Below are 27095 nucleotides of genomic sequence, written 5' to 3' on the forward strand. Positions count from 1 at the left end.
CTGCACTTTTGTGAATACAGTTACGTCAGGAATACTGACGTATCTGTCATTCCTTGCGACATGATGGGTCATACAGTAAATATGACGTGTCAATCATGTTGCAAGGAGGGCACACTGAAAAGTGTTGAATCGCTGCTTTCTCGCAGCGAAGCAACACTTCTCATAAATGAGACCCTCAAAGTCCAAAGGTTCAGCATAGAGTAGGAGGAGAAGGGATAAAGGTTGGGGTGACCCTGCAGAAAGGGCCATTTTCCAACACACTTTAATTAATGTAACAGTCTTATAATGTGGGTAAGAGTGAACAGTGTGCTTTCCTTTCTATCATGCTCATCTTTTCTCATAAATACAGGTAGTGTTGTATATATGCAATGGTGCCTTTTGTACTTTATAGGGAGCGGATGTTACTGTTGTTGATTACGAGGGGCGCACGCCACTCCACATTGCTGCATCAGAAGGAGACCTAGAGACAGTTCAGTACCTGCTACGGAAAGGAGCAGATTATGACGTGAAGGACAGGAGCAATGAGACCCCTCTCAAAGTCGCCATGCGAGCCAAGTAAGAACGTTGATGTATACCGGACAGTCAACCTTTAGAGCCTGATTCACAAAGGTAAACTTATACATTTGTGTAAAATGTACAGCATTTTTGATAATCACAATCTATGAGTTCAAAACATTTATGAAAAAAGTACTTTTATGAGGAGACACCGCACTTGTGATGGAGAAAAAAAAAACACACCAAAAAATACGCCTGCTCTATCTTTTTATGTTCTGAGTTTTCCGCCCCAACTGTGGAGTCTCTCCACAGTCGTAATTCCCATTAGTAAATTTAAACTCGTCATTTGTGAATACCAAAAACATAAATAAACTTTCATAAAAGTGTACGTTTACCTTTGTGAATCAGTCCCATAATGTGCATCACATGTATTGTGGGTGGCTGAGCAGAACAGACATTAAAGTTTGCTGTTTTTGGTAATGTGGACCATGAAATTTCAAAAGATGGTTATAAATATAGTGCCCATCACCCTAAACAAGGCTGCTCTTAAAACACCACTTCCCAAATATTACCATGGACAGAACCAGATTTAATCCAAACTATATATTTTACCAGGTTGTTTCAAGCTTTTTACTTATGGGACCGATTATTTTGCTTATAAATTCACTTCTAATAGTGTTTGACTTCCTCCAATTTCATCATTGGGTACAGCATAGAAGTGTTTAATTGGAAGCTCCCCAACCTACCCGGCTTCTGCTCCACAATTTCAGTACAGCGTGCCGATGACACTACTCAGACTCCAGGTTTGACACATTTTGTCCAGGCTCTAGTGTCTGGAGTCCAGATTTACAACAAAGTGACGCAACTGTAGAGATGCGTCACTTTCCCTGCGCCACCCCGAGAAGCCCTTGCGCCACCTTGATGAGCCGTATTTACAATACTGCACTCCATGGTGCAAGGATTGACAGATGCGTCAGGAATTCACACGCATCTGTTGGCACAAACGTCACGCATTATTGGACTCATGTCACAAGCACAACGCAGCTCCAGCCATGCATGTTGAGGCCCATCCTCATTATGATGTGTCACTCCTTACGCCTACTCCAAGCATGTGTAAGGAGTGCCGCAGTGGCGTCCTAGAAGTGACGTAATGAAATCTTGTAGCTTTCACTTAATCACTTCTACAAGGCTTTCTTGTGTGGTAACGCCGACCCTGCATACATGATACCTGACACAGGTATAATGTGATGCAGGGCTTTACAACGTGACGCATCTCACTAGATGTGTCACGTTGTAAATGGGCTGCATTTTACACCCCCGCTGCGCCACATAAAGTGACGCAGAGGGCTTGTAAATCTGCCCCTAGGTCTGTTAAATTACTTACACACTGATTAAAGGGTCTGAAGCTGTAAATATTCTGGTCAACCACCTGAATACTGTTGCAAGTGGGAATCAACGCGAGCAGAAATAACCCACAACTCTAACCTGAGTACATATTCATGTATACTTTATTAATATGTACCAGGATGTGTGATCCTGTCTGTGTCATACAGAGAATACCAGACAACTGTAGACAGCCCACTATAATATGTCCCCCGACCATTTGAAACATAACAACCCACGAGCCCAACCCTACAGGGAGGCTCCATTTCAAAAACTGATGTTCACCAAGTGGCTTTGTCTCAACAAAACCAAATTCTATTCATTGGCTCAGAATCCCAAAGACCTATTCTGAGACTAGCAACATGTCTCCAAAATCTCAATAAGCTATCAGAAAAGCCCTTTTGATTGTTGTTTCTTCCCTCATTCTCAGGCGCCTCTGGTGTGAAGAAGAAAAGCTACCGCTGTTTCAATAGACTGTCGCTGCTGAGAATACTGACACCGCCCCTTTAAAAACTTCAGAATTGTCTTTCAAGACATAGTACCCTCTGGATTTGACTACTGCCGCTCTTCGTTCCTGGATTCCAGAAATTAAAACCTGCATACATGCAACTACAGAAATATACTTAGGCTTGATGAGTAGCTGGCTTGTTAGTAGGTCAACCTATCAGCCACACTTTGACAACTTGTGGTTTCACACCAGCTCCTTAGCACACTTCAGATGTTTCTGCTTCACACCGAAGACCCACCATACAAAACCCCATACTTTGCATAAACACTATGGGCCTCATGAAAAGTGTTGCATCGCTGCGTTAAAAAAGCGAAAAACCACTTTTCACTGTGCCCTCCTTGCGACACCATGGATGCGCAGTATTTACTGTACTGCACTCCATGTCGCAAGGAGTCAGAGATGCGTTAGGAATCCTGACGTATCTGTCGGTGCAAAACTTATGCATTGCTGGAGTTGTGTCATAAGCATGGCGCAACTCCAGCAATGCATGGGGAGGCCTATAAACATTGCACTGCATCACCCCTACACTTGCTATGAGGCAGGCATAAGGTTTTGACGCAGTGGCGTCCTAGAAGTGGTGCAGTGAAATCTGATAGGTTTCACAGCGTCACTTCTACGAGGCTTTCTTGCCTGGCCATGATTTGAAAATTTGTTTATTACGAAATAACACAAAGTGTACTTAATTGTCTGTTTTAATTGTGAACAAATTTACAGACCGTTTGCTTTTGCCTTGCATTTATATGTTTTCCTGTTTGTATTCATGTGGTAGTTGGACACAGGCTGTGTCCTACTTGGAAATTGTTGAACAACTTTACTACAATTGAATATAACAATTATTAAATATGTCCGGCTGGACATTTAATATAGATTTCAATCTTGGTCTATATTTATTGTTGCCTTGTTATCTGATCTGAAGTTTGGGACCATTGTCTCTTGTAATACCAGGTACCCAGAGGCAATTCCCCTGAGGACCACAAAAGCTCTTGTAGGGCAAGGGCCCTACTTGGAGTATTCTCCAGAGTGGGCTTTCCAAAGGAGGTCCTTTCAGACAGAGGTACCAACTTCATCTCTGGATACTTAAAGGCAATGTGGAAAGAGTGTGGAGTAAACTATAAGTTTACCACACCCTACCATCCACAGTGCAATGGGCTTGTTGAAAGGTTCAACAAGACCCTAAAGGGAATGATAAAAGGGTTACCTGAAAAGCTTAGGCGAAGATGGGACATCCTTTTACCCTGCTTGCTCTTTGCTTACAGAGAGGTCCCACAGAAGGGGGTAGGCTACAGCCCTTTTGAACTTTTGTTTGGCCACCCTGTGAGGGGTCCATTGTGTCTTGTGAAGGAAGGATGGGAGTTAACTCTCAAAAAGCCTAAGCTTGATATTGTGGACTATGTACTTGGTCTCCGCTCCAGGATGGCTGAGTACATGGAGAGATCATCCAAAAACCTGGAGGCCAGCCAAGAATTACAGAAAGCTTGACATGACCAAATGGCTGTTCTGACTGAGTACCAGCCAGGGCAGAAGGTGTGGGTGTTGGAGCCAGTGGCCCCAGCAGCTCTCCAAGACAAATGGTCTGGACTCCACACCATACTTGAGAAAAAGGGAGAGGTCATCTATTTGGTGGACCTCGGCACCCCTCGGAGCCCCCACAGGGTGCTCCATGTAAACAGATTGAAACCATATGTGGACAGGGCAGACATGGGTTTACTCATGGCTACAGATGGGGAACAGGAGGAAGAGAGTGACCCTCTCCCAGACCTGCTTTCCCAAAACCCTGATGATGGCTCAGTGGAAGGTGTAGCCTTGGCAGGCAGCCTCACTGACCAGCGGCAATGGGACTGCAGACAAGTGTTGCAGGCTCATAGACATATGTTTTCTCTTACACCCAGTCAAACTAACTGGTGCACCCATGAGGTGGACACTGGTGACAGTCTGCCTGTGAAGAATAAAATCTACAGGCAACCTGACCATGTCAGGGATTGTATAAAGGCTGAGGTGCAGAAAATGCTTGAACTTGGAGTGATTGAGCCATCAGAGAGCCCCTGGGCGAGCCCAGTAGTCCTTGTGCCAAAACCTCATACCAAAGATGGAAAGAGAGAAATGAGATTTTGTGTTGACTATAGAGGGCTCAATGCTGTTACTAGGACAGAGGCTCATCCCATTCCAAGGGCAGATGAGCTCATAGATAAATTGGCTTCTGCCAAATTCCTGAGCACATTTGATCTGACAGCTGGCTATTGGCAAATCAGGTTGGCTGAAGAGTCTAAAGCCAAAACAGCATTCTCTACCCCCAGTGGACATTATCAGTTTGTGGTGATGCCCTTTGGTTTGAAGAATGCACCTGCCACCTTCCAAAGTTTGGTGAATCAAGTCCTTGCTGGGTTGGATGACTTTTGTGCAGCATATCTAGATGATATTCCTGTCTTCAGCTCCACCTGGGAGGATCACCTGATCCACCTGAAGAAGGTTCTGGAGGCCCTGCAAAAGGCAGGCCTTACTATCAAGGCTACCAAGTGTCAGATAGGGCAGAGCAAGGTTGTGTACCTGGACCACCTAGTAGGTGGGAGTCAGGTTCAACCATTGGAGAGCAAGATCCAGGCCATACAGGACTGGGCTCCTCCAACTACCCAGACACAAGTCAGAGCCTTCTTGGGCCTGACTGGGTATTACAGGAAATTTGTAAAGAATGATGGATCCATTGTGACTCCATTAAATGATCTGACATCCAAGAAGATGCCCAAAAAGGTTCAGTGGACAGTTAGCTGTCAAAAGGCATTTGATGACCTGAAGAAGTCCATGTACTCTGCACCTATCCTGAAGAGTCCTGACTACTCCAAAGAGTTCATTGTCCAAACAGATGCTTCTGAGTTGGGGGTGGGAGCTGTGCTTTCACAACTTAATGTAGATGGTCAAGACCAGCCCATTGCTTTTTTTAGCAGAAGGCTGACCCCTAGAGAGAAACGTTGGTCAGCCATTGAGAGGGAGGCCTTTGCTGTGGTTTGGGCCCTGAAGAAGTTGAGACCATACGTGTTTGGCACTCACTTCCTCATTCAGACAGACCATAAGCCCCCCTTGTGGCCTAATCAGATGAAGGGTGAAAATCCCAAACTGCTCAGGTGGTCCTTTTTCCTACAGGGGATGGACTTTACAGTGGAGCACAGACCAGGGACTGACCATGGCAATGCAGATGGTCTCTCCAGGTATTTCCACTTAGAACATGAAGACTTATCTGGTCAAGGTTAAGTTTAATGTCCCTACATTTGGGGGGGGCAGGGGGTTGTGTAGGAGAGTAGGGTCTGCTATCCTAGGGTCACCCCAATTTTTGCTTTTTGCTTCACTGGTTTTCGACTTAATGTGGCTGTGGGCCTGCTAATCAGACCCACAGCCTGCTGTTCTCTCTCTAAATTCACAGACATGTACTATAGGTACATCACCAATTTTGTACTGGACACCTTGTCAGCCCCTATACCATGCACTATAGGTGCTCAGGGCATAGATGCATCCAAGGCCTACCAGGGGCTGCAGCATATCTTTTCCCACCCCTGGCTGGTACTTAAATCGACCCAACTGGCTGATCACTCAGCTGGGGCAAGGTGGTGTAATCACCCCTTGCTTAGATATAGTATACCTATATCTAAACCTATATCTGGACACATATATACCTATCAGTCACTCCTATGGCAGGCCTTAACAATCCTGGAGGCAGAGTGCTTGGTTTTATGTGAGATGATGCTCTAGCATAAGCTGAGCCTGTCTGCAGAGGTCGGAACCATTTCCTTACTGCTGTTCCAGGGTATTGCCATACCATATACTCTTAAGTGCATTATAATCCTCGCGGTTATTGCTAACTTTGGTTTGGCTTTATCAAAACATGTCGTGTTTGGTGTCATACACTTTGGGCAGAGCAAGGTTGTGTACCTGGACCACCTAGTAGGTGGGAGTCAGGTTCAACCATTGGAGAGCAAGATCCAGGCCATACAGGACTGGGCTCCTCCAACTACCCAGACACAAGTCAGAGCCTTCTTGGGCCTGACTGGGTATTACAGGAAATTTGTAAAGAATTATGGATCCATTGTGACTCCATTAAATGATCTGACATCCAAGAAGATGCCCAAAAAGGTTGCATGAGCTGAGCCTGTCTGCAGAGGTCGGAACCATTTCCTTACTGCTGTTCCAGGGTATTGCCATACCATATACTCTTAAGTGCATTATAATCCTCGCGGTTATTGCTAACTTTGGTTTGGCTTTATCAAAACATGTCGTGTTTGGTGTCATACACTTTGGGCAGAGCAAGGTTGTGTACCTGGACCACCTAGTAGGTGGGAGTCAGGTTCAACCATTGGAGAGCAAGATCCAGGCCATACAGGACTGGGCTCCTCCAACTACCCAGACACAAGTCAGAGCCTTCTTGGGCCTGACTGGGTATTACAGGGAATTTTGTAAAGAATTATGGATCCATTGTGACTCCATTAAATGATCTGACATCCAAGAAGATGCCCCCTCGCCAGTTCTGGCGACGGGGATAGCATTATACCCTTCTAGAGGGAGAAGACATGTTACTTTACTTAAAATGCGTTTAATACTAACCAGAGCCTCAGCATCATAAAATGGATGCTGCTGCCCCGACACAAGTCTGACCTCCTGCTGCTGACCGAAACTTGGCAGGGGAGGCCTGGACAAAGGGTTTCCTGTCACAGGGATGTGCTACACCACCCCAGACAGGAGATAGTGGATTGGGGCAGGGAGGGTTGAAAGAAACTAGACACAAGGTGTCCCATGCAAAATCCAGTCCAACCGGTTCTGGGGCACTCCAGCCCCAGCTCTGGCGCAAAACTGGACAAAGGGAAAGGGGTGTAACCACCCCCTTCCAGGGTCCCACCCATAGGAGGGACCTAGCAGGTAATCCAGCCCCCAGATTTGGAATAAAGGTGGGAGCAGTGCCAATGCACATCAGATTATCCTGACTGAAACTTATGAAACAAAACTCTGGACCCTTCGACATCCTACTCGACGTAGAAGACTGAAGAATCTCCCTTGTGGTCAAGGAGTGACCACCCTGTGCAAACAGGCACCATCCAGCGCCTCACCATTTGCTTTGTTGCAGTTCCCGCCAGAACTCGAGCAACAGAGATCAACATGACCCAGCGTTCCTGCCTTCCAACAGCTTGATCCACAGTCCCTGCAAAGCTGAGACCCGTGGAGGTGACCTGAGCGTGGGGCCGGCCATCTTGGAAAAACTATGAAGTGCTGACCGTGCAGCTTCCGAGGCTCCCTTGAAGCTGTGCATTAGGGTTTGAGAAGCCCCAGCCCCGAGCAACGTTTGCACCGAAGCTCACCCCTCCACACTCATCGAGTGCTGCATGGGGCCCTTTTGCATTTTCCTGCTTGATGCGTTGGTACCAATGAACCTTTGAATTTGCTCTGCTGGTCTGGTTGCTCCAGACTGGCCCTCGCTCCCCTGAAAAGGAGCACCCGCTCTGACCTTGCTGGTCCGAGTAAGAAGCGATCTTCGAATCCTGCCTGGGTTGCCCTTGCCAAGGCTTGTTAACTCCGATCCGGAAGCCGACACCACCGACAGCAAGAGCCTTTGTGGCACAGCTCGTGATCCACTCCGAGACATCCTCGGTGCCCCAGAGTCTACCTGGCAGCGGAGACAAGTTTCGCGACAACCACCTGATTGCGCCCGACATTGCCTGGTTCATTCCTGGTCACTGGCTAGTGACCCAGACTCTGTCCCCTCTGCTTTCAGGTACTCTACATCTTCGATCCACCCTTCAATCACACCGGACTCTTCTCTTCTGGCCACCTGCAGCATCTTCATCTCCAGGCTCCATAGATCTACACGACGAAACCCGACACGCTTTTGCACCTGTGCACCCGCTTCCTGTGGGTGAGGTAACTCTTGAACGCCGGTGCTCCTGTAGTGGTTTACACCTCTAGTGTCTAAGTCCAAAGTTTTGTCCTTCTAGTCCAGTCGGAAGACTCCTAAAACTGTAACTCGATAACTTTCACGCACCATTGACTTTGCCTTGGTGCATGCGTGTGCTTTTAGCGTTGCACCCGAATCCCGCGGGCTACTCCCGTCCTAACTGCTTTTAGTCCAGTGTAGTCCCATCGATTCCCAAGGCCCTAGGCCTTACCACTGATCGAATAATGATACTTATACCACTTTTTTGATATATGGTTTGAGTGGCCACATAAACGTGCAACTTTCATATGTTATATTGTGCTTTTGTGTAAACGCTTGTGCTTCTATACCCATAAAGAGTACAGGGGATTATTCTGAGAATAAATACATATATTTTTATAATATATAACTTGTGTGGTGTCCTTTCATTTGATGTTACAGGATTGCATATGGTAAAACAGCTGGCTTCACATGCCCTCTTGAGTTTAGCCTGAAGGCTGCTTAGTCCATGCTACCACTAGGATAGCTTGTCTTTTTAAGGTTGACTTACAACCACCACCATAAGGGATTGTTTGGACTGATACAAGGTGCCCGCAGAATTGTGGACATCATACATCAGGCCAACTTCTCACATTGGTGCATTGCTGAGTGTCGCTGTTTACCAGCCAGAAGACGGCCAGGGTTATAAGCAGACAAGGTACATCCAACAGGCAGTGATGAGCACCAAACTACTCACACAAGGTCAAATTCATATGTGTAGGCAAAGGGAGAATAAGTGATTTGCCCAGACAGAATCCCACAATGTGGAGCCAACGCCGGGTCGTGAACCTTACCCTGTCCCTAACTCATCAGTGTACATTTTCAACGACATGGTCTTTTGCGCGCAAATACATTTACATTTTTTTTTTTTTACTTTAATATAGCGGGAACTCCACCCGAAGGTATCGGAGCGCTTTACATGAGCACCAGTTACATTACACAGGGACACATTTGTTTTTGGCAGTCGCGGGGAGATTCAGTGATTTGCCCAGAATCACAGGATGTTGAGCGCCCCTGCCGAGACCCAACCCAATTGGCCAGGTTTGAGGTCGACTGCTCTAGCCATACGACCACATCCATCCTTTACCCTTACCAGGCTGTTATGTTTTAGCAAAGTTATTGGGAGGAGTTTGCGGGGGTTAAGTTTCAAACTGTGGATGGTGGAGTGGGCCTCCAAAAATGGACCTCCGTGCTTAGACTGCGGTTTGATCTAGCCACTTCCAACCCAAACCCTGAATGTTCCCTCCATTACTTTCTGCTGTTGCTAGGCAGTTTACAAGATCAAACAATTGGATGTTTAAATTGAGGATTTCAAACCCTAGCCTGGTAATGTGGTAATGTGGTAATGTGGTAATGTGTACCGGCACGATCATAGGTTGAACTTAAAAATAAAACAAGCATTTACAATGCAACGGTTTCGCCTTTGCAAAAGTTAGAGCTATTGGCATTGCTCATGACATTATTATTATTATTATTTTTTTTAACATAAATAAATGGCATTGTCATTTACAATGCCAATAGCAGGGCAGGAGAGCAAGCACAAGTCTGCAAATGTAAAGGATGCTTGAAAGCCAGTACTGGCTTTAATTGATGGAGTCACTTGAAAACTATTTTTTTGGGGAGGTATTGAAAGGTGACCTTATGAGCTGTGAAGTGTGTGCTTTTAATGGACAGTTATAAAAAAAATTCCACTCGGTACAGTCTTCACATTACTCAGATCTATATTTTGGAAACACTTTTTATCTTAAACATAAATCTGTTTGTGCACTTTGTGGCAGCCTATCTTATAGTGTGTGTAATGCTTAACTTAATGACATACATATTCAAGGTTCTTTCTATCACAGGCTGGGACCTCGTACCACTAAAAACACACAAGTTACTATTCCGCCTGCACCAAACAGTATTAAACTCTATAGCTATATAGTTGCATACACAGATATCTGCAGAGATTGCATTAACCACTAAAGGCTTCACAATGGTAAATAGTGCATCTCTCACTGGTTAGTTTACCCGACAAATATTTTTTTTATTTAAGGTATGTGTTATTTTATATGCATTAACTTGAAGGTGAAAGACCAACAAAATAGTTACAGATTTTCTTCTTTTTAGCCACGCCTTTGATCCTGCCCCTCATGCTCGCTGGTCCCACCACCCAACGGACTCAGGATGACAGTTCCTCTACTTTATTTTAATGGACTTTGACTGCTGTGTATAACACAAGAAATACAAAAAAACATCAGTATGTCAAAATTTGCAGAGGGCCATTCAGACCCTCCAGCATTTCGCGATTTCGCAATTCATGAAAAAAATCGCAAAATCCGCTGGCAAGCACGATGGGCGCAATATTTACCAAACTGCCTGCGAAAAAAACACTCTCCCGGTAGGCATGAAAAAATTATGCCATTTTATTGGCTGTGTGCCCATACGTCACCCCGTATTAGCTGCCTGCTTCCTCGATTATTTACAATAGTTATAAGAGGAGCGAGAAAAGCAAAGTATTGCTTCTCTTCTATCCAGGTTGCAAGCTCGACTGTAAAAAAAGTTCAAAAATTAGGATCCCAGCCCCGGGACGGGAGGGGCGCGCAGATTAGGAAAAGGACTGTCTTTTCCTTCTTGCGCACAAAATTCACTGACTGCCTCTGATCTGAAGCTTCAACTGCCCTCCCCCCTTTCTTTCTTCCTCCCTTTTCTTCCCTCTCTTTGTCTAGCAGCATCTCTCTGACTGAAAATCCTGACTTCAGAAACGGTTCTCCCCCTCTCTTTTCTTCGTTCGTTGATTTGTCCCCTTGTGAAATGGATACAAAAAAGAAAAACATTGTAATTGACGTCTTTTTAAGATATTTTACAATTCCAAAGCAGTGCTTGAAATGGATAAATAGAAGTGCAAGTACTCTGTAACAGAGTACCTGCTTGTTTCTGAGAAGTGCTTCGAGGGGTGTCCTCACCAGCAGCCTGGACAATGAAGGCCTTTTGTGTTCAGTCCGGTGTCCGTTCACGCACGGCAGGAGGCCTGTTCAAGGGAGCAACCTCTCCCCTTCAATCCAAACTCGTTCACGCCTGCGGCGTAGCTCTCAATAACGTAGCGGGTGCAGTGGCACCGTGTCCGGAGGTGTGAGGAACCCACTTCACCACTCTTATGTATGTCTATCTTTCACTACCAAACCGAGTGACACATTTGCCCGTGTCCCATTAAGGCCCGGGGCATTATTGCCACTTAACTGTTCTCGCCCTTCTCGGTTTTTACTTTCTTTGAAAACAAACCTCCGAACCAAGAATAACCAAAGAGTGAAAATGCTCTCCAAACTGTTTGACATAATCTCCCTCTTGAAAGTCCCGAATGTTGCTGAACGTGGCAAATAACCTGCTATAACGTGTACTTGTAAGCACTATACGGAACAAGAAACACTATTTCCAAATTTGATTGATTCCAGTTAACCAACCACTAAAGAATTTTAGGCCTAGTTGTTCCTTTGGGGTAGAACAGGTTGTACACGCATCGCAGCAGCTGTCAGCAGCGAGCGTGTAACTCGCAGAGCAGTTCTCTATATATAACGTGTTACAATTGTCCAAGGACTGGGAAATGCATCTAGACGCGTGGATCGGATAAGTAGGTTCGCGAACCCATATTTGGTGGGGCATCGGTGTCTGTGCAAGCTGAGAGGTAGGAGTCGAACAGTTCCCCATACATTAATATTGATATACACATTTGGCGGGAAAGGAAGTTTTTTTTTTTTTTTTACTTTTCTAGCGTTGTGAAAACAGGTCTTTCTATTCGCAAATGAAAGAGTATTCGAGTTACTGGCCCTGGGATGATAAAAGGCAGAGCGGGCCACATCATATTTGGAAGCCGTGCCCTGCACACTTTGCAGCCTGCGGTCGGGCTGGGGGTGCCTGCCTGGGCCATGGGAACGTGCACAGACGGTCGCGCGCTTCTCGCCTCCGCACTCCCCATGTTATTAATCCTCGGGAGACGCCGCTATAAACTAACACCATTAAAACATTATTGTGACTAATGAGTAAGAATTACTTAGCAGAAGCCGTGCCTCGGATTGGTTTGGGGACAGTGCGCTGCCGGCACAGATGAGTTCCATAAATCAGGGGCGCAGCGCAGGGGATGCGCACGCGGGTGCCCGGCCCCACGCAAGTGACACTTCTCTCCACCTTGCATCATTTTTTTCATTAGTCTCAATAAGCCCCAAAAGGCACAAGATTGTTTTAGGCCCCATAACAGTCAAAGTCTTGATCGTTGCACTGAGGGCTGTGGCAGCCCCCCTGAGGGGCGTGACTGGAAGGGATACAACCCCCCTCTTCTCTTAGGGCAGTGAAGAGGGCAGAGGCAGCTGTACCCTCGGGCTAGGATCACAAGCCTCCAGCACGGAGGAGGGAATTTTTGACACGGCAATACGGGTCTTGGTTTCTTTTTCATTTTAGCGCATCGCTGCTCAGGGATATTTAGTTTGTGCACTGCCATGACGATGGAATCTATCTGCCCCCTAGCTATTGTTCAATCAATGTCTCTGTCTGTAAATCAGTCTGTAGCCCCTCTGTCCATGTTTCACTGCGTTTATCTGTTTCCGCGTCAATCCATCTCTGCCCATTATTGCCGTCTACCGGTGTATCTGTCGAGGTGCGACTGTATCTGTATATTTTTAGCAGGCTCCCTGAAAGTAAGCGTTGGACAACAGTGACACTGCTAAATCCAGCGATTCACAATAGAAACAGAAATGATACATGAGAAGATTACGATGCTGATAACGTGACTTTAAAAGGTAAAGGTGCTTCTTGGCCACCTATAGGCTGCAGGCGGGTCCCGGTGCGGCTGCACTGCATGCCGTCCTGTGCAGAGTGCTGAGCAGAGCTGCACTGTCAGAGGAGGGAGGGAGGGAGGAGGCGATCTTGGGACAGGGAGAGACTGAAGGGGGAGGGAAGGCGGCCGATCCAGACTGGGGGAGGAGAGCCACCGACCCCGGGACAGGGAGGGTAGGAGGGCTGCCGTTCCCGGGACTCAGAGCGAGACTGGGGAGGACGAGTTGCTGCCGATTCCGGGGGGGGGGCGGCGGGCAGCACACCGAACGAGGGAGCAGGGCAAGGGGCAGCAAGCACAACGAACGCGCCGGGGGGGTGGGCAGGACAGCAAGCACTCACCCGAGGACATCTTCCGCCGGCGGTCGGGTGAAAAGGGAACCAAAAGCGCCGGCAAAAAAAAAAAGTAAACGCCCACCTCCGAATGACGGAGAGAAAAGGGGCGGGACTTAAAAAAACGACAGAAACGCCCACGAATCTGCTCCCGCTAAGATTGACACATCTCTCTTCCAATGGCTAGCATCCATTTCTAGAGCTAGCCAATGGAACAGAGAGGCGGGTTAAAGCCCCGTACTGAAGATCAAAAGATTTCGCCTGCGCGACACTGCTTGCGCAATGAACGCCAGGGGAAACTTAAACAACAGCGCTCCTCGGCAACGGCTTCTAGCACCTAGTCTGGGGAGAGGATGTGGCTAAACGACCAGAGTGGCTTACTTCAGAGCTGAGGAACAACGCTCGAGCTTCGGGTCACCTCAGCATCCTTGGTGCAACGACCCTCGAACGGTGCCACCCAGGGGCAAACAAACAACACGTCACGCGCATTATCATTACTAATGGGAAATGCAGAGGACACGGACAGCATCCGAGCGAACGCCCATTTGTTTCTGAACTTTTAGGGTGGCGAGGGAGGAGGCTTGCCTTTTCCTGACAGCATGCATGCAACAGAAGATCTGTAAATGCGCAACAATTGTATCTCGGAAACAATTGACCCCACTGCTGCTTTTACACAACTGGAATTACTGATAGCTGCATCTCGGGTGTTTTTGAAATCTAATATATTTTTTTATATTCTTTTTATTTGAATCTTAATATTGAACAATCTGAGATGAAATGGCCACTTTAAAGACAGCAACGAAACCACTAAAGGAGATTGCATTTTTTCCGATTTTTCAAACCCTACTGGGATAGACTACATCACCACTCAAATGTAGTTCAGGCCTTATGTGTTAGGCCACACGCACTGCACTGTCGGCTATTTTTGCGTCGCTATTTTCTACGTAACATGATTGTTCTGTGAGAACCACTCCACAATCTTTCAATAATACCTGACAATTTAATAGAGGTAGCTTGGTTTCACTGCATACCAACGGGTGGTTGCTTTATTTAATTTCGTTCTGTGCACTTGTGGGATGGCGTCTGTTGATCTGCGATCAGCTCCTATATTCATGTTTGTAAACTACTGTAGATGGGGATTTTGAACTCAGAACTGTAGATATCATTCCAAAAACACAGGTTGAACGGATGATGATCTGAAGCATTATCTGTACTTTTATGCTGCACATTGCCACTCCCCGTCAGCAAAAAGAGAAGAAAAAAGCAATTGCAAGGCCAATAGGTCTGACCTTAGCAAGCTAGTGCACTGTTTATTTTTTTCTATTTTTTTATTGCAAGCCTGTGCCACAAGAATAAAAAACGAAATTTGAATAACATCCATGATGTGATTGATTTACTAGTTTTATTTTTTACTGTAGCTTGCTATTTTTTATTGCAGCTTTATATAGTGCGAACACGGCCCAATAGTACTGGAGCGCTTTACATGAGCACTAGTTGCAATACACAAGGACACAATTGTAGGCAAAGGGAAAGTAAGTGATATGCCCAAAATCACAGGATATTGAACCAACGCCATCATTTAAAAAACACCAAAATTAGCGGGGCTATAGGTTTAGCCACTTTACATGTAATTAATTGTGTTTAGTTGAGGAAAACCTTTTAAAATGCAAAATAAACAACAGTGTGATTGTTGCTGCTCTCTCATTGACTCATTGGAAACAAACACACTACATTTCCCAGCGTGCATTAGGCTTTCCTTCAGAGCTTGGGACTTGTTTTATATGCAACCTCAGATGTCCAATAAGACTGGCATGATCTCTTAAGGGAGTAAATGAGTGGTCAACAAATTGTACGTGCTTTCTATTGTTCAAAGTTTTCAATCGCCCTCAGATGATTTTATTTTCATTCATTTATTGCTGCCTTAAAGACTAGGAGATAATTTCATCCCACCTCTGTTCTAAACTCAGACGTAAAATTTAGGGGCATATTACCAAGGGCCATTATCGCCGCTTTAGCGGGACTTTTTCCCGCTGAAGCGGCGATAATTTTATCGCCCTTTTACCAAGCTGTCGCTAACACCAGTTAGCGACAGCTTGTAGGCGATAGCGGGCATTTTGGGGCCCACTTTGCATGTCAGCGATCATTATCGCTAATGACATGCAAAGTGGGTGTGCCAAAATGTCAGCGACTGAAAACAGTCCCTGCAATCGCTATCGCCTATGATCAACACAGGCGTAGTTTTTGAAATATTCGCGCTAAGCGCGAATATCTCCAAAAGCTAACGCCTACCCTGACCAGTTCTTAGCCATGTTATCCAATGAGAGGTGGATAACATGGCTAAGAGCATTATGAAATTAAATGAATGAAATGAAATGAAATGAATGAATGAATGAATGAAAATATACTTGGTATAGCGCATGGCTTCCCTAAGGCATCCCAGCACTTAGACCAGAGTAACATCGCCATCACTCATTGGAAAAGAAAGGTTTTTTGTTGTTTCCGGAACATGAGATGGTTCGGTAGGAGTCGAATGCTCTCAGGAAGATTATTCCAGAATTTGGCCGCTTGCACAGAAAACCGCCGACCCCCCGTACGGGATCTTTTGATCCTAGGGACTGTCAGAAGGTTGAGTTCACTAGATCTAAGGGTTCTGGAGGGTCGGTATGGGCAGAAGAGGGGGCAAAGAATATCTGGACCGTTGTTTGTGATGGATTTGTGGACCATACACATGGCCTTGAAACCTATCCTCTCCTGAATCGGTAACCAGTGAAGAGCACGTAGTGCAGGCTTAACCGAACTGTGTCTAGGGACTTTGACCAGAAGTCGAGCAGCACAGTTCTGGACTGACTGCAGAATTTTGATAGTGCCTATCGGGGCGCCAAGATAGAGTGCATTGGAGTAATCCAATCGGGAGATGATCAAAGACTGGACCAGGAGCCGTCTGGAATCAGGAGGAAGGAGGTTGAGAACCTTCCTTAATGTCCTAATCAGGCCGAAGCATGTTGCAGCTACCTTCTTTGCCAGTGCTTTAAAGCCGAGGGAGGGGTCAAGCCAGACTCCCAAACTCTTGATTTGTTTCTTTGGGGTCGGGGGGGGGACCCAGGCAACTCGGCCACCATGGATTAAGGTTCGAAGGACCCATGATCATGATCTCGGTTTTGGTCCCATTTAATTTAAAAAATGAGGCTTCCATCCATTCACAGACCTTGGTGAGACAGGGGGACAGATTGTTTGGTCCAGAGGTCCCGTCTTAAGACCTCGAGAGTGAGATCACCAACTGGGTGTCATCGGCGTAAGTGACCAGTTTTATTCTCCAGGGAAGAACCACCTCGGCCAAGGGCCTCATATAGATATTAAATAAGGTGGGGCTTAATGAGGATCCCTGGGGAACGCCGTAGTGAAGAGGGAACTGTCTAGAAGTATACTCCCCGTCAAAAACAGAGAATGTTCTCTCTGCTAGGAAAGATTGAAGCCTTTTAAGAGCAACACCGGAGACGCCAGCCTCGCCGAGGCGGCTGATCAACAGGGAGTGGTTGACCGTATCGAAGGCTGCGCTGAGGTCCAATAGGACCACCACAGCGCAGCCTCCGTAATGCCTGAATATCGCTGTATTGACAGCGATATTCACGCATTTCGCCTGACCACCGCAGCGCAGCCTCCGGTAATGCCTGAATATCGCTGTTTTGACAGCGATATTCACGCATTTCGCCTGTTTTTATCACTCCTGAGATAAACCTTGCTAATAGCAAGGTATCTCAGCGATAAAAACAGGTGAAGGGCGGCGATAGAAATATTCCCGCTAAGCCAACACAGAGATAATTATCGCTAGTTGTTGGTAATATACCCCTTAGACTCTTTTCCACAGATTATGACGTGAAACTGTACTTTGCAATCCCTGCCCCAAGGTTAACTTCGCTGTACCACATGAGGCTGCTCTAGCTTCGTGCCAGTTATGTAATATATCAGAGCTAAAGATTGTTGGCATAATTAAACTTCCAGGCGGCTTTGGGTCTGTGAACCAAAGTTCAAAGATTAAATTGTTTCCTGAATAGTTATCCAAAAACCGATCACTGCTGGTCTGGTTCTTCGGAGACGTCCTGAACTGGAATTTGCCTTTGTTTTAAAGATGTGGCACAGCAGCGCAAGCTTCTCTCCAACATGCCTACAAGAAAATAGAAAGAAAGCGCTATGAAGCAGTCAACGCGGCGCTATAGATCTTTTTTTTTTATTTCCTTAAAGTCATGTTGCACAGCAGCCTGCAACATCTTTAAAAACATTAACACGTGAGGGGCGTCGCTTGCGCGCCGGGGTGTCATGACGGACCCTCTGTGAGCTCTGCCGTTTCGCGGGACTCGACAAGTGATTTTGAGCCTCCTACCTCCATTGTCCACTCCTGAGGCGTTGGGCAAGGTCTGCTGAGGATGCGGTGAGTCGAGTAACCGCTTTTCCGGACGGACTGCTGCCTGCTGTGCCTTATAACAGACCCGCAGTAATTTCTCCTCAGTGCAGACGCAAGCAGCCGCCATTTTAGGTCGCGGCGCTCGCGTTTGCCGAAATCTTACCGCGCTCAGCATGGCTTCTCTTGTTCTTCTCTTTTTGCTTTGCAAACTGTTTTTTCTACCAAAAATTGCCTGCTTTCTTATATTTTATCCTAGAAATGGGCATGTTGGTACTTTTTTGAGGCATATTTCTCCCACAATTGCTTATACTTACGTTGTTACATTTGCCAGTCACACCGTGAGGAGCCGCTTTGTAAGACTGCTATTCTTACGCTTGCCCTCTCTATTTTTGGATATTTGCGCAGTCATTTTAACGAATATTTCCCTCATATTAGCGCTAATTTGCCGAATGCCTCTCTACATGGATCATTTTTTGTGGCATATATTTGCCTGAAGTGCTTTTTCTTTCTGGAACATCTCCTGCAGACATACTTTTATTACTACATGAGCTTTTTTTTTCAAAGTACTGTTATTTCTTCAACCCTGAGCTATTGTATGCAGACTGATAGTTTACATGCTAACAACGCTTCTATCTCTGCATATGCTCTGCTTCTACCTCTTCTGGCCATAATTCTATGCTTTACATTTTACCTTGGTTGGTTACCATCTTGCTGCACCATTTTCACGAACTATAGAATATTAATTTTTACAGAATGTGCTCTGTGACCAGCATAAGCTCAGTTAAGCCATTCGGCTATGCTCATTACTCTTAATGTGCTCCATGGATTACAACTACGCACATGAATAGCATTCTTTGCTGCTCATTGTCTGCTTGTTCTCATTTTTTCTGATAAATATACAGACCAAACATCCTTTCAGTTATCGCCAGGTTTGCTTCCACAAGAACGTCTTCACTCAGCTGCAATGCCATTTTATATGCTCTGAAGGTCGCTTTCTGATCCTTATATAACATGTGTTGCTACTGCTCTGGATTAACTTGGCTTCTCCTCAACATGGCTACCGATCCTCATTCTGCCAGATCCTCTATGACCGGTACCAAATCTAAACATCAAAAAAATGATCCACCTTCACCCATTCAGTCATCTCAGACCCCAGTGTTGGACTCTATACTGGATAAAGTCCGTGGTCTCCAACCATTCATGACTGCTACAAACGAAAAGCTACAACAAATAGAAGAGAGATGGATTGTTATGGAAAACAAGGTTCTGGACTTGGAACAACGTGTCAGTGATATCCAAGATGCTTCTACTAAAATACCACTCTTAGAACAGGAAATCCATAAATTAAAACTACACACTGAGGACCTTGAAAATCGAAATCGTAGGAATAATCTACGCCTATATGGTCTTCTGGAGAATATTGAAGGGCCAGACATTGTATCCTTTCTACAAAAGTTCCTACCTGAACTTTTAGACCTTCAATCTTCCACAAATCCACTCAATATTCGAAGAGCTCATCGTTTGCGTCGTTTACATCCTAATGCTAATAAACCACGTGGTATTATAATGCTGTTTCTTGAATTTACTGAACTAATGCTGGTATTAAAAGCTGTAAGATTGAAACGGCGTCTCATTTGGTCTGGTCACAACCTCTTCATTTCCCAGGATCTCTCCAATGCAACAAATGCTCGTTGCAAAGAATTCTTGGCACTGCGTCCTCAGATGAGACTTCTTAATATCCAATATGGCATCCTACATCCATGTTTGTGCAAAATCACACATAATGGTCGATCACGCTCATTTGATGATCCTGAAAAACTTAAGCTTTATCTGCGTGAATTCTCTCCCTCTGGAATGGATACAAATGGTTGATTTACCTTTATGCTATATTTACTCCTTTTGAATTCACCATGCCTCTTTTAACTGCTTTTTCATTTATTATCCATTGTTATTAGAATTATTTGTTATGTTCCTCTTTGAGGCTCTTGTGGTTTCCATCGTGTTATACACTTCTCCGTGCCCGGTGCCCCTTGGCGTCACTGTGCTTCTCACTTTTCGACCTCTTTTTCTTTTACAGATCTGGATGTCATTCCTTGATCTGTCTTTTTTCCTCCTTCCTCTATTTTTTCTTTCTATTTCCTCTCCTCCTTTTCCTCTCTCTTTTTTCGATCTTCCTCTTCCTTCCTTTTCATCTTACCTAATGCTTATTGTTCCTTCGATACATGTTTGGTATTCTCCTGCATTCATCATTATTCCCCTAATTCTCTTTTTCTCTCTCCTACCACTTTTTACCATTCATGTACTATTCTTGTTCCATGGTATTGTAGGTCTTTGGGTAATTTGTTTCTTATGTAATTTTCATTTGTGGTGTGTTTTCCCTTACAGTTATCTCCTTGCGATGTGTCTTCTCCACCTGTGTCATATCCTCCCCTACCTCTGTTATGTGTAAATTTGTTACGTGGAACGTACGTGGCCTGGGGAATCCTGTAAAAAGACAAAAGGTACTGTCTCATTTATCTAAACTTAATTCTCAAATTTCTTTCCTTCAAGAAACTCACTGTAATGATGTCGAATCTCTTAAACTGAAAAGACAGTGGGTAGGCCAAGTTGTTTTTTCTCCTGCTATCAACAAAAAGGGGGGTGTTGCCATATTGTTCCATAAAGCTTTAGCTATACAAATTTTGTCCACACAATGTGATACTGATTTACGATGGGTAATGGCAAAAATTATGTTCTAAAATACAACATTTGTTCTAATAAATATCTATGGTCCTGTCAAACCTGATCCTAAATTTTGGAATGATATTAAAGTCCTCCTCTCTTCCATTGATTGCCCTAATATTGTTGTTGCCGGTGATTTTAATCAATGGTTAGATCCATTGTCCGATAGACTATCCAAAAGTAAATTTCAACCTGACAAAACCCATAAGGCCTTTCAGGCTTCCATTGCCTCTCGTCCATTGTATGATGTCTGGAAAACCTGTAATCCTGATTTAGTTGAATTTACTTTCTTTTCCAATGTACATCATACCCGTTCCAGAATTGACTATATATTGTCTAGTAAATCTATGCTCCCCTCTACCCAAAAATCTGACATTGGTTCCATTTTTATATCAGATCATGCCCCTGTTCGTGCCGTTTTGGATTTATCCCATATTTCCTCTCCATCTAGCCGATGGAAACGTAACACTTTTTTGTTAAATTACCCAATTTTTATCAAAGAAGCTTCCTCCTTCATTACTGAATTTTTTCACATTAATGACCCATTAGATACCTCTGTTCCAAATAATTGGGATGCTTTTAAAGCTGCTTTTTGTGCCTTTACCATTTCTTTTGTGTCAAAAAAGGAGAAATCCTCCAGAAAGAAATATGAAGACCAACTACAAAATCTTAAAGACCTAGTACATAGATACTTTACTTCCAGCACTTCTGCCACTCTCCATGATTTAATCAAAGCAAAAACTGAGCTTAACAAATTGGCAACAATGGAAGCTTGCAATGTTTTACTTCGGGTTAAATCTAAATATCATGGAGGGCAAAATAAAGCGGGGAAAATGTTAGCAAACTATTTAAAAATCAAATCTGAACGTAAGACTATTGGCCCTATTCTTAACAAATCTACTAATAAATTGATCTCATCAGATGAAGACATTGCTGAGGTTTTCCATACATACTATAAATCTCTGTACTCGGATGACACATTTCCTACTGATTCAAACTTGCATACCTTTTTTTCAGGCTTACCCTCACCTCCATCTTTACCTGATGAATTCAACTCGTTGGAAAAAGATATCACTCCTCAAGAGATAACCACTGCTATTAAGGCCCTTAAAAAATCAAAAGCCCCGGGACCCGATGGTTTACCTATTGAATTATACATTGCATTTCTCTCCTCCTATGTCCCTCATTTACTTCAACTTTTCAACTCATTTATTGCCGACGCAAAAGCCTCTGGTTCTTTCATGGATGCTTTAATTGTCATTATCCCCAAACCTGATAAGGATCATTCCTATTGTAAAAATTTCCGCCCCATATCGTTAATTAATTATGATTGCAAAATATTTGCCAAAATTCTCGCATCCTGACTTGACACCATTATACCTCTCTTAATCAAAACGGATCAAGTCGGATTTGTGAAGGGCAGATTAGCATCTAATAATGCTCGGATCTTTGCTAATATTATTTCTTATGGCAAAAAATATAAATCTCCCCTTGCAGCTTTATCCCTTGATGCCGAAAAGGCTTTTGACCGTATTAATTGGCAATTTATGTTCCAAACTCTCAAATGGTTTGGTTTTGGACCCAACTTTATTTCCTATGTTAAGCTTTTATATTCTTGTCCCCGGGCTAGTATTTTTGTTAATAACCAATTTTCCAGGTCCTTTTCATTATCTAGAGGCACAAGACAGGGTTGCCCCCTCTCCCCTTTACTTTTTATTCATTGTCTTGAACCATTCCTAATGCGCATTCGTGCTAACTCTCAAATAAATGGCTTTAAACATAACTTTGTAGAAACTAAATTATCTGCCTATGCAGATGATATTCTTGTTTATATGTCCAAACCTGTTGAATCCCTTCCTAATTTTTTTAATGAAGTTCGACTATATTCCAGTGTTTCTGAGTATAAACTTAACCTTTCCAAAACAGAAGTTCTGCCTCTAGATTCAATATGTTATCAATACATGTTTAGTGATACTTCCTTTGCTTGGTGTCCTTCTAAAATCAAATACCTTGGCATCTGGTTTCCTCTTCCCTTTCTGACACTTAAATTTACTCTTGATGCATTATTAAGTAAAATTCGCTCACTCCCTCTCACTTGGTCACCCCTCTATCTCTCCTGGTGGGGCAGGTTAGACACTATTAAAATGATGATTGTACCCCATGTTTTATATACATTATCCATGCTTCCTATCAAAATCCCTAATTTTTATTTCTCTAAAATCACTTCTACCTGCATAAAATTTCTATGGAATAATAAACAGCCACGAATTGCTCTACACAAACTTATACGTCCTAAAGATGAAGGTGGTGTTCGTTTTCCAACTTTTACTGCTTACCACTCTGCTTTTTTGATTAAGCAGTCTTTTACATTAGCCTATGATTTTGTGGACAGTCCTGTTCCCACATGGGTTCATTTTGAATGCTCCCTCCCGAAGGATTTCTTTTTTCAACAGTTTATTTTTATGTCAAATTGTACCTTTTTGTCTACTAATCCCATTTTAATATACTCTCGAACTATGTTTCATAATACTTTCCCCAAGGATTTTACTCCTCTTCAATGCTTTTTGTCCTCCACTGTATGGTATAATAAATTTCTCAAATATAAAGGTAAATCATTTTACTACAAATATTGGAAGGAAAAGGGCATTATCTTTGTTTATCAACTGTTACATAATTATTCTTTTGTCCCCTTCTCTACCTTACAAACAACCTATCAACTACCTGATTCTTACCTTATTGAGTATAATATCATCTCTCATGCCATACAATCTCATCTAACTACTTTTTCCCTCCCAAGTACCATCTATTTCCCCCTCCACACCTTTATACTCCTTATTATCAACCCACAGACCTAAAGCCGCCACTGTATATAGGTTATTGGTATCTACTGTTAATGAACGTCCTAAGTCTCCAGTTGAAATTTCATGGGAAAATGACTTATCTGTTTCTCTTTCTGTTAATACATGGGATAAACTATGGTCCAAATTATTTAAGATCTCTGCTGCTGCTCGTATAACTTAATCTCTCTATTTCCTCTATCAAAGAGTACTTATTACTCCCATTACTGTATGTAAATTTTCACCCACTACTTCCCCATTATGTTGGTCATGTTCCACTGAAATGGGCACATTAACTCATTTACTTTATGAATGCTCTAATGTTTCAACTTTTTGGAATTCTATTCGGAATATTTGCAAGTTAGTGTTTAACCTTAATACTAGTTTATCATTACAAAATGTTTTTCGAGGTTCATTGTCACCTGATCTAGATGTTAGATCTTCCTCTCCTAGATTATTTGATCTTTTTGTTGCATTGGCTTTTAAAGTTATTTTATCCTCTGGAAGGATAATTCAAAGATTTCTTTATTAACTTGGTGGAACTTTATTTGTGATGAACATAGAATTGCTTCTGTTTCCTCTGTCTCTCTCTCTCAAAACGTCAAATCTGACCTTCTTTGGCTACCTTTTTCTACATATCCTTCTACACATCCTCCTATATGTTAATTCTCTCTCTTTTCTCTTTTCTTCTCTCCTCTTTCCTACTTTTCTCTTCTTTCCTCTTCCCTTTTTTCTCTTTCTCTCTCTTCCTTAATCTAATGTCATACTTACTTATTTGATATCTGCCTAATTGTTTTTATCTTACTTAGTGGAGAAGTGTGGCTCACTGGTTAGAGGCGGCAGACCCTGATGCAGCGGTCTGGCCCGGGATCAGGGTTCAATTCCTGACGCGGCAGGGTATCGGGCTCAATGTCCGCGGACTCGACAATTCTCGCATTGGTGCCTACTCTAATCATGGGTCCCACTCTGCAACTCTGGGCAATAGCTTGCTTAATCTCCACAACGGCCCCAGTGGCGCTGGGATGCCTGATTCCACCTTGGGGGTGCCCAGTAGGGGGCATCTTACAGGGAAAACCAGAAAGGGTTCCACAGTGCCCGGATACCCTGAGTAGGGTGGCAGTGCGCTTTACAAGTAAACCCACATTTACATGTCATATATGATATTTGAGGGCTTTTTCTCCATGTACTATTTTACTGCTTCTCTTGTTCTTTTTTTTATGTATTGAAAACTCAATAAAAATTTCTTAAACACAAAAAAAAACATTAACAAGTGCAAATAGCTGTGCACGAGCTATTTGGCTGTGTTGCATTTTTTGATGATGTTGCACACCATTTGACTCAAAATAAATAAAATAAAATTGCTACGATGCTGTCTACACTATCGGTATTATAGTGCTTTGTTTTTATTTACTCTGTTGAGCAATAGCTTAAAAAAACATAAACAAAGCAAATAGTTATTAAAGGGCGAAACTATTCGCTTTGCCATTGCTGGTTTAATAATAATAGTTATAATAATTATAGCGACTTTGTTCTTTTTCAGAAAAGCTGCTCAGTTAATATCATTATCAAACTTGAAGACCATTTTCTTAAACAAGTTCTTTCTATGCACGAATTTCACATTAGTCTCTATTATTATTAGTCTCTATTATTTTATTGAAGTTTGCCACAGAGTTGAGTGTTGCTCACAAGGGCTGTATTATATTTTTCGGTTTTTCCTAGAGACTGCTTTTGCTGGGGAGTAAATGTGTAATTCAAAACCTAGATATGTACGTGCATCTAGGTATAAATACGTGTATATGTACATAGGGGGGCTTTACATCATCCCTGTTCACCCATTGCACTGTTCACCTGTCAATCACGTTTTGCTTCCCCGCATAACTGCATACATTGCTTACGTTGCTTCCGACATTGCCTCTCGTGCACTGACAGCTTTTCGCCCGCTTACATGTTCACATCTGCCTAAGAAGTGTACATCAGTGCCAGCACCTGTGAGACATTATTTTACTTTGCCAAGGTTTCGTCTTTCCTATCTTTACCCTTTATTTTATTTACTTATTCTTGTTTGCTTAAACTAGGATATCTGATTACACTAACTGAAATCCAATTGTATATTTTCTCTGTGCCAATAACAACTAAATACTTATAAGGTCCCAAAAGCGAGACCTATTGGCTATGCCAATGCTTGTTTCACTTTGTCACAGCAGTTGTGGTGCAATAAGTGCTGCAGCTCACTGGTGACATACTTACTAGCCATGGGTATATTTTGGGGCATATGTACAAGACCCTATCACCACGGGAACATCATTTGTTCCAAAGTTCCTGTGACGATAGGGGCTTCACCTTATTTACAAGCCAGTGTTAAACCATTTAGCGTGGCTTAACTCCGCTTTGTAAATATGCTACACTTTTCACACAGGTATCTGCATGAAAGGGCGTGCAGTGGGTGTTGCAGTGGGTGTTCCACTGCAACACCCATTGGTTTTTGACGCTGCCCCCTATTTTACAGGGATCTGCAAATCTAAGCCAGCACCAAAAACTAACACCACGCAATAGCAGACGTTTGATTGGTGCAACAAGGAGAAATACTTTTATTTCTCCACGTTTTGTTCTTTCTATGTGTGCTGCATTCCGCCATTAATGATTGCTTATGTAATAATTTGCGGGAAGCTATCCCTTCCTGTGCATAAATAATCATTAAATATTGACAATTTGCTTTTTCTGTGTGTGCTGTAGAATGCAACCGACATAGAAGTAACAAATCACTATTATTGATTGTTTATGTGCAGGAAGTTGATTGTTTATGTGCAGGAAGGGACGCCTTCCTGCACATAAACAATCATTCTCTGCAATGCAGGCGGCAACTTTGCACTATCGCTTAAGGGTGTCTGTGTTGGTGCTAGGCAGCTATTTTCAACACCAGTGCTTGGGAAACCACAGGGGTGCGCTGTATTGTAAATATGGCGCATCCATGCGTTTTGTGTTTCCTTGTAAATATGCCCCTTATTACCCTTTACAAGCTCAACAGTGAAAGATTTGTTTGAATCATGCTTGTGTTATCAACTTTGCCTACAAACAATAATGGTGGATTTCTAATATGAGATAGCTCTTTCTGAATGTCTTTCACCTGATAATTGTAAATATAACTGATCATCTTTTTAGGATGGGGGATATTCAGACTCCCATACATACAGGGGTTCATTTACAAGACCCTTGCGCCGTTGGTACGACACTTTACCCATATTCTTTAAAAAAACAAAAACTTTTTATTAACTGCACAGAAAAAACTGTGGTGTACATCACAAGCTGCAGCACTGAAAGTACAATTGTACCAGACAGGAAGCGAGGCATAGCACATGGAATCACAGATCGTAAGCCTTACAGTATACAGGATTACATCATACATTCAACATTTCGAGTGGTTCGTCAACCCTAGCCATCATGGGGGGTTCACAGAGATGGCTTCTGTACTCATTCCAGCTGAACCAAATACCAACCCACTTCTGTGAGCAGCCCCTTGCATCGTAGAATGTCTTTTCATGGAGCATGCACCAGTCCATGTCTGTTTTCCATTGACCAATCTTTGGAGGCATACACACCCTCCATAGTCTGGCTATATTTCGCTTTACAATCACAAACCCAAGTGTGGCCCACGTTCTACCCCGTGTCGAC

General features: G+C 43.6%; 1 protein-coding gene across 1 annotated transcript in view; it reads left to right on the plus strand.

The window, feature by feature from the left end:
* Positions 1-27095, plus strand: part of LOC144822953 (L-asparaginase-like) — a 312297-nt gene that overhangs the window by 148922 nt on the left and 136280 nt on the right. The window contains exon 3 of the mRNA XM_078681023.1: positions 392-555. Coding sequence (XP_078537149.1) covers positions 392-555 — 164 coding nt within the window. The remainder of the gene's footprint in view (positions 1-391; positions 556-27095) is intronic.

The sequence above is a fragment of the Lissotriton helveticus genome, chromosome 3_1, assembly GCF_964261635.1.
Source record: "Lissotriton helveticus chromosome 3_1, aLisHel1.1, whole genome shotgun sequence".
In the NCBI taxonomy this organism is placed as follows: Eukaryota; Metazoa; Chordata; class Amphibia; order Caudata; family Salamandridae; genus Lissotriton; species Lissotriton helveticus.